Genomic DNA, 16,002 nt, shown 5'->3' on the forward strand with positions numbered 1-16,002 from the left:
GCGTCCGATATAAACTGTTGGATAAAAAAACAGATGTAGATTTTTTGTTTGTTTGTTAAGTCACCTATTCACGGTTGTTAGGCTTGAGGCACCCTTTGGGTTAAAGTTGTTTATAGCGTACGTGGCGATCCATTTATAGATACCCCACTGATTTCTAATAACTTCACTCTCAACAGTGTTGTAAAGGCGATGCTTCACGGATTACAGAGAGAGAGGCGTTAACAACGATTCAACAAGTGCATTGAGATTGGTTTCGGAGACGAGGCTTTGAAATTAAGATTGCTTTCTCTACACGCAATGTATTCCTATTTTATGAGTGGGGTATCTGTAAATGGATTTCATTATATAGGCAGTTTTTTTCTTCTTCTTGGTTCTTTCGGTAAAGTCACGTAGAATGGAAATAATAAAATAAAATAAAAAGTTAATAGAATTTTTATTTTTATTATTTTATTATTTCTATTCTACGTGACTTTACCGAAAGAACCAAGAAGATGAATCCCTGCTGTCACGAAAGCTTTAAATCGAAATTTAGGCAGTTTTTGTCCACGGTACTTCTATGCTGCCACGTCCAAGGCTCCCCCCCAGCTTCACCAGCATGGTGAAGTATAGTGCTTAACCCCGCCCCCCCCCCTCCCATGGCCTCGCACGGCATGGGGAGGCCCTCATCCAGCAGCGGATTGCCCCAAGGGCTGTACGCGTGCACGTTGTGTACACTCTCACACTCCGACGTCGGTTTCGACGGCACACGAGCATGCCTGGAATGCCGCTACGCGATGGAAAGTCTCTCGTCCCCCGATCTCACATCGCCAGGCCCGGTCGCCTGCGGGGGGGGGGGGGTGACCTCCGCGTGAAGGGCCCTTCTTGTGTATCGTGCGGCACGTTTCAGCCAAGGTCAAAATTGGTCAACCCACGCAAATCTGTGTTTGGCAGAGTGCTCATCCGGTGTTTGTATGTAGCACGTACGTATGTTGGGCTTCTTTCGCACCATACGTAGCCAGCCGTGCTAATCTGAGGCATGGGGGGTTGGGGGACAACATTTGAATTGCAAAAAATTAACCCGTAAAAACAAAGTTTTTCACTATAAATCCTTTATATGCGTGGCATCGGTTTTATTTTATTATTCATTTCTGTTTTTCTTGAGTAAGAGTTTCATTTTTATCACATTGGTATTTTTTAATTAAATATGAAAAACAAGTAACCCGTAAAAACAAAGTTTTTCACTCTAAATCCTTTATATGCGTGGCGGCTAGAGTTCTCTCGTCCTCTGGCTTGAGATGGCTGCAATCTATGGGTCAGATGATTGTCTGCCAGTATTAAGCAATTGGTAATTAAATATTTAATTTGTTTTCCCTAAACAGTGTAAAATTTTGGAAAAAAATTTCACGAAAAGTAATTGTCACACACAACGAGTCTGTGTGGAAAATGTCAGCTCGATTGGATCACGGGAAGTGGGTTAAAAAACGAGCGAAAGATTTGCACGGTCCTAAGCAAGCAAGCGAACTTAATATAAAGGATTTAAAAATATATTCGCCTGTGGAGGACGCGGGGATCGATCCCGCGACCTTTGGCATGGAAGCGAGGGCGCTACCAACTGCGCTACTCCACCACGGCCTGTGGAGGGGTTACGCTCTGGGCTCTTACACTCTGACGTTCAGCCAAAGCCATGAATGCGTTCTATTTGAATATATGTAAAATAATTTTTTTTTGCCTAAAAAGTGTAAAATTTTGGGAATTTTTTTTCACAACAATAATTGTCTGGCACAACGAGTCTGTGTGGAAAATGTCAGCTCGATTGGATCACGGAAAGTGGGTTAAAAAACGACCGAAAGATTTGCACGGTCCTAAGCAAGCAAGCAAGCACGCGAACTTAATATAAAGGATTAAAAAATTTCCCTAAAAAGTGGAAAATTTTGGGAAAAAAATTTTCACGAAAATAAATTGTCACGCACAACGAGTCTGTGTGCAAAATGTCAGCTCGATTGGATCACGGGAAGTGGGTTAAAAAACGACCGAAAGATTTGCACGGTCGTAAGCGCGCAAGCAAGCAAGCAAGTGAACTTAATATAAAGGATTTAAAAAGCACGGAGACTGAATTCAGGCTTCCGGATTAGTAGAGTAATGCACGTTCAAGTTCATTTAATTGAACCCGTCTGTGAGGACTGGCTATGGACCCGAATGAATGCCTGTGTTTTGTGAATGTTCATTTTCGTCCCAGATTATTTTAGCTATGGGGCAAATTGTCCCCTCGCAATGCGTCTCGTCCAGTTCCATCGCAGTGTGAATGCTGCCGAAGCGTTCGAATCGCAAATTTTGTTTGTTTGTGGTAACGTTCGTTCTTAGAGTTGTACTCCCGTTATTCCCTCGTTATTCGCGAGTGGTACGTTCCGGAGATGCTCGTTTCAGGAAAATTTTGCGGAAAATGATATTGGCCGACGAAAATCTTTCTTTTTAATTAATTACGTTAAATAAATACGTAAATAAGCTATTCAATACATGAAAATTATCTGATCACTTTATCTCGTCACATTCTCGCATCGCATGCTCTCTCATCACTTTATCTCTCATCACTTTATATCATCATCTTATTTTTCTCTCCCTCTCTTGATGCAGTAGTGTAGAGTTCCAGATACGATTCGAGGATAACCAAAATTGCGGGTAGCAAGTTTATGAATAACGATAGAATACTGTATTACTATTATTTAGTATTTTTCTCGTCTTGCCCATACATTTTCACATCTGTGCATTAGCCAGCATAAGTTACCAGCTGACACTATGTGTTTTTTACAATACATATTATAAACCGCTACGTGGCGTATCTGACTCGTTGGGGACTGCAGTACAGCCGGATATGTGACCACCTGTGGGAAATGACAGAGCATTCACACATCCGCTACTGGATCAAAATAAATGTGTGAAAATTACTTTCACTGCACTTTATAAGTAAAAAATATATCGCAAATTACATCACAGATAAGTACTCCAACTGGGTCTCGGCGGGTTGACTGGCCAGGACTGATATGTGACTGTCGGATATGTGGTGCAGTACCGCGCGGTATTTCGCTCACTCTATTATCCAAATCACAGGATTCTTTTCAATGACACGGCTACGCATGTTTGAGTCGGCGTGACGACAGCTCTGCTGTGTAGTGCACGCTGACGTCTCGGCCGTTGTTTGTTTGTCGCGTTCAGGGAGACCTCAACGACCCGGAGCTCATGGGCATCATTCCGAGGATTGCGCGGGACATTTTCAACTACATTTACTCCATGGACGAGCACTTGGAGTTCCACATCAAGGTCAGCCCCCTCCCGATAACTTGCCGCCCCGTTCGCTTGCTCTGTCGCTCGCTCGATCGCTCGCCATGCGGCGGGTCAGCCACGAGGTGACGGGGAAAAGAGCGAAATGAAAACCTTGCGGGTGGCAGCGAGGATGCAGGAAGCTTCATCGTTGCACCCGCTGATTAGCAGGGTCGGCTACGTACGGTGCGAAAGAAGCTCAACACACGTACATACGTCGCCATCTTATTCATCAGCCATGATCAATCCGCTGCTGGATGAAGGCCGTCGCCATCTCTCACGGTTCTACAATGGAGCGATCCATCGAGTAGCTGCACGCGAGCCGATTTCTTCGCTGCAAGCCAAAGCTTGTTTTGTGCAATTTTTCTTACGTTCATTTGCATTTCCCTTTTGCATTTTCCGTTTTAATGTTCACGCAAATCTCTCTCTCTGCAGCATCTCATGGTTGCTCGTGCTTTGCAAGCGAGTGCGTCAATTTACGTGATGGTTTTACCGTGATTATTACGGTCCGTCGTTTTGACATTTCAGAGGTGGTCGGGCAGCTCGGGGGGAGGGCTTGCGTCCTGCCAGAGGCCTCAGAATCAGAATCAGTATTTTATACCGGAGGAGAAATCTGATGAGCTGTGATTCTCTTTTTCACACGTGTCCAGTATGACCTGAGCCGGCACCACTAAAAGCCTTCGTTTGAATCCAGCCAGCCACCCAAGATGAGAATCCGGGGCAAGCAGTGAACATTTTCACCGTGGCCAACCGTTATTCGTGTCCCAAACTGGTCACCAATTACTGCACAAATTAAACGAAGGGCTTTGGACAATTCTTCACAAACAAGTTGTGCCATGTTCAGCCATGTGTGTATATATATATATATACGTGGATTGCACATCATTAAATAGTGTTTTGAGTGTTGGATATGAATATTTAAATGTGCTCACATCAAATGTTTTTTTTTATTCTGACTGTAGGTTTCCTACTTTGAAATATACTTGGATAAAATCCGAGACCTCTTAGACGGTAAGCCACAATCTCACTTGTGTTCTTGGTTCTTTCGGTAAAGTCACATAGAAGGGAAATAATAAAATAATAAAAATAAAATGATAGTATGTTTTATTTGTATTATTTTATTATTTCCCTTCTACGTGACTATACCGAAAGAACCAAGAATATGAATCCTTGCAGTCACGAAAGCTTTAAATCGAAATCTCACTTGTGTACAACGGATCCATTGCATCCTTGCCTGCGTGCGGTCATTTAATTTTGCAGCCTCATATAATTTGCCTTGCGCCGTTCATTTCCTGAGCTACAATGACACGCATGCCTCTGCGTGCGTGCGCATTCTCACGGCAGTGGAAAAGGTGAACTTGTTGGTTCACGAGGACAAGAACAGGGTTCCCTACGTCAAGGTAACGTCACATACCATCGCATTAAAATGGTGTAGGTTGATTGAAAGTTATTTTGTCGTTCTGATTATGAATCTACAACCGACACAGCTACAGGGAAAGAGTAATGGACCAGAGAAGCAGAAAAAGTTTTCATTTTTCAGAATGCAAATTTAGGTTTTGTTGAGAGGGTGCAGACCTGATCTGGAAAGTGGGTGAATGTATGTGTGTTGAACATCTTTCGCACCGTGCGTAGCCAACCGTGCTAATCGGAGGTGCAGTGTTGAGTCTGTGGGCAATGTTGAGTCTATATGGGCAGCATGTATGAATGCTGAACTTCTTTCGCACCGTACATAGCGAACTGTGCTAAACGGAGGTGCGGACACGCTGAATGGAGAGCGTCACCTCAACGCTGTTCACCAGGATTTGAAATTTGAATTCAACAGATTGCGCATTAAGTGGTCTCGCAGCTGCGCCGCCTGATATTGTGGATTTATTTATCGGTGAGAATGTAATCATCAACTGTGGTGGTGGTGGTGGCCGCCCGACTCGCAAGTGGGGATCGTCGTCGTACTGCGTTGTAAGAAAGTTTTGCTGGCTGGCTGGAGGGAGATAGGGACGGATGGACAAATGTACAGATGATGTCTTGCTCGGCAAAGGAATACACGGCCAATGAGCAGAGGGAGACCTGTTGATGACTTGGATCATATTCAGGGTTGTTGACAGACTAGCGCCCCGCTGAAGCCACGTGTGCTCTCCAACACACCGGTGTGCTGAAGCAGTAACCAATTGTCACATCACTAATTGTCTGTGTCGGGCGGTGGGCGGGTTTAACGACACAATATTTACGCGATCTAACCCCCAAATTTTTTTTTTATTTTCTTGGTTCTTTCGGTGAAGTCACGTAGAAGGGAAATAATAAAACAATAAAAATAAAACATAATAAAATAATATAATAAAAAACTTTTTTTTTTCCCATTTCCCTTCTACGTGACTTTACCGAAAGAACCAAGAAGATGAATCCCTGCAGTCACGAAAGCTTTAAATCGAAATTTTTTTTATTGTAGACAATATTCGTCGCGAAAGCCTGCGTGGTGTTAAACAGAAGCCAAACGTGTGTTTTGTGCGCGTGACCAAACGCCGATGCGTGGTGACGCCGGCGACGCGGGGGGCCCCTCCCGCGCTGCACAGGGCTGCACGGAGAGGTTCGTCTCCAGTCCGGAGGAGGTGATGGACATCGTGGACGAGGGGAAGTCGAACCGGCACGTGTCCGTCACAAGTGAGAGGGATTTCTCGTTGTAATCGGGCTCGTTGCTATCGGTGCGCTCGCTCACCAAGGACGACTCTCGACGCTCGCTCACGGGAGGGTTTCACAATGGGGGTGGGGGGGGCGATGCCGCTGGGTGCAGTCTCACTCGAGGAATCCGCGGGGTCATTTCTCAGCGTTTGGGATGTTGGCCCAATGCCAGTTAAATCGTGTGACTTTCTTCAGCTATGGGAGGAAACCCGGAGAACTCCAAGGAAGCCCCTATGCAGAACGGGGGGAGAGAGACCTTACAAACGCAGAAGGCACCCGAGTCAGAAATTGAACCCTGGCTCTCCGTGCTGCCACGCAGAAGTGCGACCCACTGTGCCACCCTGCTGCACGACTTGCCCTCACACTTCTAAATATACGGAAAAAAAATTCCGTAAAGAAATGAGAATTAATTTCTTTAGAACTGCTTTTCCTGGTTAGTTTGTTGTCCTTCCCGCGCACCTCCATTTAGCACGGCTGGCTACATACGGCGGTGCGAAATAAGCTCTACATACATACATACTGTACGTACGTACACGCGTACGTTTCACTCCTTTTGCCCACGTATGCCAACCGCGCGGGTGAGCGACCGCAAGTGACTTGGTTGGGCCCACTCCTTTTTAAATCCTTTATATTAAGTTCACTTGCTTGCTTGCTTGCACGCTTACGACCGTGCAAATCTTTCGGTCGTTTTTTAACCCACTTCCCGTGATCCAATCGAGCTGACATTTTGCACACAGACTCGTTGTGCGTGACAATTTGTTTTCGTGAAATCCAAAATTTGACACTTTTTAGGAAAAAATGTATTATATTTAATTACCAATTGCTTAATGGTGGCAGGCAATCATCTGACCCATAGGTGGCAGCCATCTCAAGCCAGAGGACGAGAGCTCTAGCCGCCACGCATATAAAGATTTATAGTGAAAAACTTTGTTTTTACGGATTACATTTTTTTCTCCCTCCGCCTGCCGCAGACATGAACGAGCATAGCTCGCGAAGCCACTGCGTGTTCCTGATCAGCGTCAAGCAGGAGAACATCCTCACGGAGACCAAGCTCAGCGGGAAGCTCTACCTGGTGGATCTCGCCGGCAGCGAGAAGGTGAACGCCTCCCCCCCGCCCTCTTATTTTACAACGCCGATCCTTTTTTATTAACGGCGCTTTACGAGAGAACTGCACGCTTGCAATTAAACCGATGGGCAGGGGAATGGGATAGTTTATAGAGCGAGCGTCGCTTTTTTTTCTCTCTCTCTCTCGTGTGCCGCTGAACGCCGAGCCTGTGCCCCGTGGCGTCTCGACCGCAGGTGAGCAAGACGGGAGCCGAGGGAGCTCTGCTGGACGAAGCGAAAAACATCAACAAGTCGCTGTCGGCGCTGGGCAACGTCATATCCGCGCTGTCCGAGGGAAACGTGAGCCTCCCGTTGGTCCCCTTCCTTTACCCCCTTTCAGCAGTGACGACGGTGAGGGCAGGGGGTGACACGTGGTCTAATCAGGCCCAAACAGCCAGCCGGGGGGATACTGAGCGAGAAATCAAGCGCGACATTTTTTCTTTGCCTAAAAATAAGTGCCACTTAACCCTTTCCGGTCCCGAGGCGACTGCGGGGTGGGTGTCTCGCCCGTTCACCGCTGAATCTCGGAACGCGCGGGCAGTTCATTATATTTAGAGGGGTGGCGGAGCGCCGTCGTTTTTAACGACGATGTACTCGCCGCAGACAACTGTAGCGACACGACCGCACTATGATAGCTGGCGCCAAACTGTGCCACATGCCCTGCCGTAATGGCCTTGTGGGAGACTCGGTACCGATAAAGTATTTATATGTAAAAAAAACATATCCGTTTCCGTTTGAATGACGTACACACGCACGTCATCGGAACGGGACAGGGTTAATAGGAATTGCATATTTAATTTCCTATTGAGAGACGTAAACGTCCCATATGGATGTGGAATTCCCCATTGCTGTTCCAATGGTTTAAGGGGCACTAGTCCATTGCTGGTTTTGAGCAGACGGAGTGGGGGGGAGAGTCTCTTTAATGACCGTGTGGGGTTATTAAATCGCCACTGCTATGGCGAGCGCGGTAGTGTAGCGATTAGCGCACTGGACCAAGAACCCAGCGACCCGAGTTGGGTTCCCATTCACGGCCAACAACGGTGACGAGTATCTGAAACTGCCCTGAGCCTCCCATCGGTCGACTCGGCCTTAAATGAGTACCTGGTGCGGTGTGTGAACATCGCGCGCTCGGGGAGTCAAAAGCGGTCGGGCATGGTGCTGGCCACGACGCACCCCCTCGTGTGCCGTGACGGCCTTCATAGGTGCTCGCTAACAGTCTCACTCGCCTCTATTACAGAGTATACGAAGGGGGGATCTTTGTACTTCTCGCGGCTCCGGTTAGCACGGTCGCAACACTCCGATGGACACGGTCGCAACACTCCGATCGGCATACGGTGCAAGTTCAACGCTCACGCAAATCCACGTACATTGTTGCCGCTCTTTCCGCGGAGCGCAGAAGGCGTACGTGCCGTACCGCGACAGCAAGATGACTCGCGTGCTCAAGGACTCGCTGGGCGGCAACTGCCGCACGACCATCATCATCTGCTGCTCGCCCTGCGCCAGCAGCGAGGCGGAGACCAAGTCCACGCTGATGTTCGGACAGAGGTGCAGCAGCAGCAGCAGCAGCAGCAGCGAGCGCCGTCACCGCCACGGTGGTGGTGACGTTACGACGACGGTCGCAGCTTCTGTAGCGGCGCCTTTCGTCGTCAAACCTCAAAGGCGCTTTGCATCGATGACAATGGGCGGGAGGGGGGGGGTTTGGTAAAAAGTGGTCGAGTTAAAACGGGAAATTCCTTCTGAAAGAAAATTATATTTTAGAACGGGATGGTGCAGGTGGGGAGCTTGGACCAGGGCACGTCAGAGCATGGTACGATGCAATAATAGATTTGTTGTCACCGCATCGTGCGGCGCTTTCAGATGCGCCGCTTCTGCAGCCGTCCGGAACGCCCTTCCGTCCAATATTAGGAAGCCACTGGAGCTATGCACTTTTAAATAATCTAGATTGAAAACGAATTTCTTTAAAACTGTTTTTTTATGTTTTAGACGTTCTTCTCCCACACCTCGGATTAGCACGGTTGGCTGCGTACCATGTGAAAGAAGTTCAACATACATACTGCCCATAGACTAATGCTACCCACAGACTCAACACTGCCCATAGACTAACGCTACCCACAGACTCAACACTGCACATAGACTAATGCTACCCACAGACTCAACACTGCACATAGACTCAACACTGCACCTAGACTCAACACTGCACCTCCATTTAGTACGATTGGCTACGTAGGGTGTGAAATAAATTGAACACATCCAGGTTTCGTGCTTGCGCGCTGGTTGCCGGTCCAAGACACCCTCTCCCCTTATCCAGGCTCAGCCCTGCTTACTAGCTTCCACGGCCTGCCGAAGACCGGGCGCCAGAGGTCGCAAACGGGTTTTGATTCCTTACCCGTACCCGTACCCGGCCGCACCAGGGTCGCAAATGGGTACCCGTATCCGTACCCGGCCGGGTACGGGTACCCGTTCCCTATCCGTACCCGTACCCTACCCGAAATGAGTGACAAACTGTTACTCACCAGTGACTCATGGCCTACCCGTACCCGTAATCGGCCACACCAGGGTCGCAAACGGCTACCCGTACCCGGCCGGGTACGGGTAGCCGGGTATGGGGTAGGGTACGGGTATCGGGTACCCGGTTGCGACCTCTGCCGGGCGCGTTCCCACGGCGACCCGGTCACGGGGATGGACCCCTTCCCGGTTAAAAGTCTTAGCGGCGAGCGAAAGCGATGGGGACCCCGTGCCCCCCCTCCCCGCGTGTGTTTCGTGTGTTCACCCGTGCACGCGCTCCACCCCCGGTGGAACCTCGGCAGGGCGAAAATGATCAAGAACACGGTGACGGTGAACCTGGAGCTGACGGCCGAGCAGTGGAAGAAGAAATACGAGAAGCAGAGGGAGCGGAACAAGAGCCTGCAGGGCACCATCCGCAGCCTCGAGGCCGAGCTCCAGCGGTGGCGCAATGGTACGGCAGGTCGGAGGTCGTGGGCTGCCCCCCCCCCCCCCATTGTTTGTAGCCTGGTGGGGTCGCGTCAGTATTTTAGTTCCGTTATATTTGATTAATTATTATTGTTGTTGTGATAACATAAAATAAAACCAACAAAGCCTTGGATGGGGCATTCACTTGCAACTGTAAGGTCCGGTGCTCGCCGAGCTGCATTTGCTTCCATTTGCCGAACGAATACATTACAAGGTCGCACTCATTACGCACAAATGAACCACGATACCTTGCCGATCTCGTGGAGGAGAATAGACCGTCACGCGAAATCCTCCCGGCCATCCTCGCGGCAGCGGCTTGCTTTTGGCTGGCGATCGAACAAAGACAGTCACCGCATCGCGCGCTTTCGGATGCGCTCCTGCGGCCGTCTGGAACGCTCTTCCTTCTGATTTCTTCAGAAATGCTTGTTGTGTTTCGCAGGCGAGATGATGCCGCCACCGTCGCCGGAAGAGGAGGAGCGGCGCGGCGCGTGGAGGCCCCATGTGGCGCAGGCGGCGCCGGGCGCTCCGCCCTCGCGGGGCGACACGTGCCGTCGGCGTCGCCGCCGGCGTCGCCGCAGGCGGGAGACGGCAGTGGCGGCAGCGGCAGAATCAGCGTCTACCCCGGACTGGACGACGCGGAGCCTCGCGTCGTCGAGGAGCGGCTCCGCAAGCTCTACCGCCAGCTCGACGACAAGGTGCGCGAGAGGCCCGTTGCAAGAGGGTTCGCGATTAATGCCCGCGGACCCGCGTGCGGGTGCGTTTATTGCGACGGTAGCTGACATCTGCTTCAGGCGTGCCCGAGCGTCATGGTCCGAAGTTTGCCGAATTTGATCATTCATGTGGTAACATTGCCGCCCGATGGCCGGTGTTGCATTCACCTCGTGCCAGGCAGGGACGGCTGCCCCCGGGGGGTTCCCTGCCTGCGGGTGCCTCGATGTGTACTGCGTGGGGAGGCACGGTGTGAATATTAAGCGATGATGATGATGACGATTGTGATTGGGCGGGTGGACAGGGTGTGCATATGACCCGGCAGTTTTTAGGTTTTAATCGGCTTGTGATGGTTGAGCTACAGATGATCTCTCAAACAACCGTGGCCAGGTCCACAAAGGGGTAAGGATTTGCATGTACAGGCTCGGATGCCAATTGCCACCGGAGTTTTTTATTGGCAAGGAATCGAACCTGGGTTTCTACACTGCGGTACACACTGCTCTACACGCTAGGCCAACACCCTCTTGACGAACGCCCGCACACACACTCAAAGATGAAGGCCTCTCCACCCGGTCATTGGGCGTTGTTTGACCACACCATACTGCACCGCGCCAGTCAACGCCGGTCGGTGTCGGTGAAAGGGGGATGAGCAGGTTTGTGTCGCTTACGTTCGCCACGGCTGAGAATTAAACTCTGCTTGCCAGGCTTATGTCGCGCAGCATGCTGACCACTGCTGCGCTCAAAGACGACGCTGGCGAGTGACCGCGGTGGCGTTGCGTGTGGTTGCGTTGGCAGGACGATGACATCACCCAGCAGGCTCTGCTGGTGGAGAAGCTGAAGCAGCAGCTGATGGAGCAGGATGAGGTGAGCAACCCCGGGCCTTGGGCTAAATTAGAACTCTCAGGACCTCGTGTATTGGCTTTATCCTGTGTGTGCGACTGTTGTGTGTGTGCTTGCGTGCCTGCGAAATGTAGGGGGGTGGGGGGGGGCAGTGCAGTGTGTTCGCGCATTGCGCTACGAACTGGCGGTCAGAGTTCAATTTCCGCTCGCGACCAATGAATCGCCGCGACGAATATTTGAACCAATCCTGGGCCCTCCGTTAGGTTGACTCGGCCTGAATTGAGTGCCTGCCGTTGTGTATATTAAACATGAGCGATTTGCGTGGGGGGGGTTTGGCCACGTGGATCCATTAAGGTCGCTGCGACTTTAACGGATCCTCGCGAGCGGCACTCGCCACGGCAAGCGCGCGCGCGAGATTCACACGGGAACGGGGACGGGGACCTTCCAGATGCTGGCGTGGTCGCGGCGGGACGACGCCGGCCTGCGGGAGGAGCTGGCGCGGCTGCAGCGGGAGAACGAGGCGTCGCGCGACGAGGTCAAGGAGGTGCTGCAGGCGCTCGAGGAGCTGGCGCTCAACTACGACGCGCGCTCGCAGGAGGCGGAGGAGGGAGCCAAGGAGGTGGCGCTGCTGCGCCTCGATCTCCAGCGCAAGACGGTGAGGGACGGCCCTGGGTCGTGCACCCCGCATCTTACGCGTGTCCGTGTGTACGCGTGTTCGTTGTCTCCGCGCGCACGCCGTCACACGTGTCCGTGTGTACGCGTGTCCATGTGTGCGCGTGTCCGTGTGTGCGCGTGTCCGTGTGTACGCGTGTCCGTTGTCTCCGCGCGCAGCCGTCACACGTGTCCGTTGTCTCCGCGTGCCCGTCGTCATGCGTGTCCGTGTGTGCGCGTGTCCGTGTGTGCGCGTGTCCGTGTGTACGCGTGTCCATGTGTGCGCGTGTCCGTGTGTACGCGTGTCCATGTGTGCGCGTGTCCGTGTGTACGCGTGTCCGTTGTCTCCACGCGTCCGTCGTCACGCTTGTCCGTGTCTTCGCGCACACGCCGTCACGCGTGTCCGTGTGTACACGTGTCCGTGTGTGCGCGTGTCCAGGCACGGCTGAGCACGGTGGAGGCCGAGCTGCTCCGCCTGCACGAGTCGAGTTCCTTCCAGCGCAAGAAGACGGCCGAGAGCGCCGCTCTGCTGCTGCGCGACGTCGCCGAGATCCACGCCGCCCTCGGTGGCGCCGCAGACGGCAAGGTGGGGGGGGGGGGGGGCCCTCGTCCCCGCCGAATCGGAAATCTTTATTTGGAGGGAGGGAGGGATCCGATGAGCTCTATGAAGCTCGATTTGTCAACCTATGTGCAGATTGGGCGGGGTTCAGAAAGTTACAACAGCAACAAAAAAACACGACGAGAGAAAAATTAGAGACTAACTACCTCGCCCTGGTATACAGGAGATCGTGGGTTCGATCCTGACCTTGACGATGCCTGTGCATTTGGAGTTTGCATGTTCTATCGTCACGTGGCCACGTGGAGTATTTGGCTGCTGTACAGTTCCACGTGATAAGCCACTTCGTTGAGCTATCATTTGTGGCCAGGTCACTTCTGAAAAAGAGCTGTATTGCTCAGTGGGTGTGACCTGGTGAAATAAATCAGTAACGATAGAACATGCAAACTCCAAATGCACAGGCATCATCAGGGTCAGGATCGAACCCACGGTCTCCTGTACATCAGGTGAGGTAATTAACATCTCGCCAACCATGGCGCCCATCTACTGCCCATCTACTGCCCCATCTACTCTCGGCACGGCGTCGGTCCTCCCTGCCCCGTGCGTTGGCAAGACCCCCCGTACCGCGTCTTTAGACGGGCGACGCCGCCGTTGGCCTGGGCTTGAAACGTCTGACGCTGCCCGTCCCGTGGTCCCGTGCAGGCGGAGCAGCAGGCGGGCTGTGCGGAGGACGACCTGTCCACGGTGCGCCTCGTCCTCACCAAGCTCAAGTCGGAGGCCAAGTCGGCGACGCGCCGCGCCTCGCAGCTCGAGGCGGAGCACGCCGACGCGGAGCGGCGAGCGCGGGCGACGGCGCTGGAGCTGGAGGGCGCGCGTCTCGTCACGTCGCAGGCAAGCGCGGGCGGCGGCGGAGTCGGCGGCGGCGTCGGCGGCGCGTGTCAGTTTGTGAGAAGCGCAGGGTGGTGGCGCTGCGGCCCTCGAGCCGCGTGTTGAGACGCACCACTCGCGCCGGTTTGGCCGTGGGTGGTTCTCAATTTGGGACTCTGCGACGACAACGGCCGGTGCTTTCAAATGTTCTCGTCGTTGCTTCTCTTCCGCCTGCTGCGATATCCCGCAACGTGTCGTCAAGTCTGGTCCCGGCCGCCATCGGGTTTCTCGGTCGTTCCCTTGGCCACCGACGTCCGGGCGCTTCCTGCCTCTGGGCTGCCACTCCATCGTTAGTCTCGACCTCCGGCTGTCATCGTCCCTCTGACTTTGGAAGTAGCCCCGATGATGACCTTGTTAAGTAGCCCCAGTGAGCTTAACACGGAGGAGGCTTTCGCGACCAATATCATTCATAATAGAGGTTTTTGGGTTAGATCGCGTAAATATATGAATGTGTCGTTAAAACCCGCCACCACACGACACAGCCATCTTAGTAAGGGTTGTCACGTAAACAGAACGTGCAAATTCGTCACCGGTGTGCTGTACTAGTGACGAATTGGCCACGTTCTGTTTACGCGACAACCCTTACTAGTTATCTATGTCGGGTGGTGGCGGGTTTTAACGACACATTTATATAATTAAAAAAAAACCTCTATTATAGCCCCCGTGACTTTGGAAGTAGCCCCCGGTGACTTTGCCTTGTGCCCTGTGTGCCGCTGCTGTCCCCTGGCAGCACGAGTCCAAGGTGCGATCGCTCTCCGAGTACCTGCAGGCGTCCGAGCAGAGCAAGCGGCAGCTGCAGGAGGCCCTCGATGCCCTCGACGAGGAGGTTGTGACGCTGCGAGCACAAGGTGGTCCTACTCGCCAGCCAACACCAGGGTCTGTGAAAAGGGGGCTTCCAGAGCGCATCGGATTTCTCCACGATGGAGATTCTGATTCTCTGTGGGCACTGCCGAGACACTGAATGAATGTTTCTTGTTTTGTTTCTGACACGGCCGACTGAAACCCCACAGAAGCGCGCGCCGTGGCCTTCAGAGACCAGGAGCAGGAGCATCTCGACAAGATGCAGAGCGAGAGGGAGATGAAGGTAATGTCCTTCCCCACGCCGCTTTTCTCTCGTTCTCAAGTTGTCAAATTTAGTTTCTCGCATCCAAGCCCTGTGCATTGCCGTTGAGCGAAGGCAGGGAGACACGGGGGAGAGAGACTAAACTAAAACGAAACGATTTTTATTTTACCAGGTAAGGCCCACTTGAGCTATGTAACTCTTTTTCAGAAGTGACCTGGCCACAAATGATAGCCAAATTAAGTGGCTTATCGCGTGGAAATTTATAGCAGCCAAATACTCTAAATGCATGTTTCTAAATGCGGGGGGGGGGGGGGGGAAACCGGAGGAACCGGAGAGAAAAATCCACGCGACCAAGGGGAGAGAGAGACATGCAAACTCCAAATATATAGCAGCAGGCGTCAGGGTCGGTGTCGACCCCACGACCTCCTGTATACCAGGCGAGGTAGTTAACATCTTGCCACCGTGGCATTAACAGACAAGATAGCAACACCACGATACAGCCCGCGAGACAAACCCAACCGGCACTCGCAGTGAGTAGCCATACAGAGAGCAGCACCAGCGAGTCCCAGGGCATCCTTGAGCAACCAAGTACCTTGAATGAGCTGAGCCCCAAGACATCCTTCCTAGGGGAGTCCTTCACCACACAAGTGCCGTGACATCTGCCACTCACCGTATAGCATTTAGCAGAATGGTGGGGCAATTGCTGTTAGCGAGTATCACCTGTGATAGCCGACACATGGCACACTCGGAGGTGGGTGGCCAGCACCACGACCGCTTGATGCACACACACTCGCAGAGACAAAGATCCCCCGTATAGCCTGAACGCACTGTTGGGGCAAGTGCTGTTGGCGAGAACCTATGAAGGCCGGAACAGTACACATGGGGGTGTGTGGGTGGCCAACACCACGCCCGACCGCCTTTGTCTCCCCGGTGGCGATGTTTACACATCGCACCAGGTACTCATTTTAGGCTGAGTCGACCTAGGGGAGGCCCAGTACCAGTTCAGATAATCATCACCGGTGTTGACTGCGAGCGGGAATCGAACTCGGGTCGCCGGGTTCGTAGCGCAGCGCGCAAGCCTTGGCACTACCGCTCCCCACGGCACACGAGGGAGTGGGTAGCCAGCACCATGAGCGCTCGACACGCACTCGCACGCACACGCACGCACACACACACGCGCACAGGCGCACACACGCACGCGCACAGGCGCACACAC

General features: G+C 52.4%; 1 protein-coding gene across 1 annotated transcript in view; it reads left to right on the forward strand.

Annotated features, from left to right (window-relative positions):
- Nucleotides 1-16,002, forward strand: part of LOC121852187 (kinesin heavy chain-like) — a 29,626-nt gene that overhangs the window by 12,709 nt on the left and 915 nt on the right. The window contains 15 exon segments of the mRNA XM_042346280.1: nucleotides 3,190-3,294; nucleotides 4,257-4,305; nucleotides 4,639-4,694; nucleotides 5,862-5,949; nucleotides 6,939-7,063; nucleotides 7,267-7,371; nucleotides 8,468-8,616; nucleotides 9,879-10,088; nucleotides 10,655-10,736; nucleotides 11,545-11,613; nucleotides 12,038-12,244; nucleotides 12,680-12,826; nucleotides 13,505-13,687; nucleotides 14,454-14,574; nucleotides 14,734-14,807. Coding sequence (XP_042202214.1) covers nucleotides 3,190-3,294; nucleotides 4,257-4,305; nucleotides 4,639-4,694; nucleotides 5,862-5,949; nucleotides 6,939-7,063; nucleotides 7,267-7,371; nucleotides 8,468-8,616; nucleotides 9,879-10,088; nucleotides 10,655-10,736; nucleotides 11,545-11,613; nucleotides 12,038-12,244; nucleotides 12,680-12,826; nucleotides 13,505-13,687; nucleotides 14,454-14,574; nucleotides 14,734-14,807 — 1,770 coding nt within the window.

The sequence above is a fragment of the Callorhinchus milii genome, unplaced genomic scaffold (assembly GCF_018977255.1).
Source record: "Callorhinchus milii isolate IMCB2004 unplaced genomic scaffold, IMCB_Cmil_1.0 Scaffold554, whole genome shotgun sequence".
NCBI classification, from domain to species: Eukaryota; Metazoa; Chordata; class Chondrichthyes; order Chimaeriformes; family Callorhinchidae; genus Callorhinchus; species Callorhinchus milii.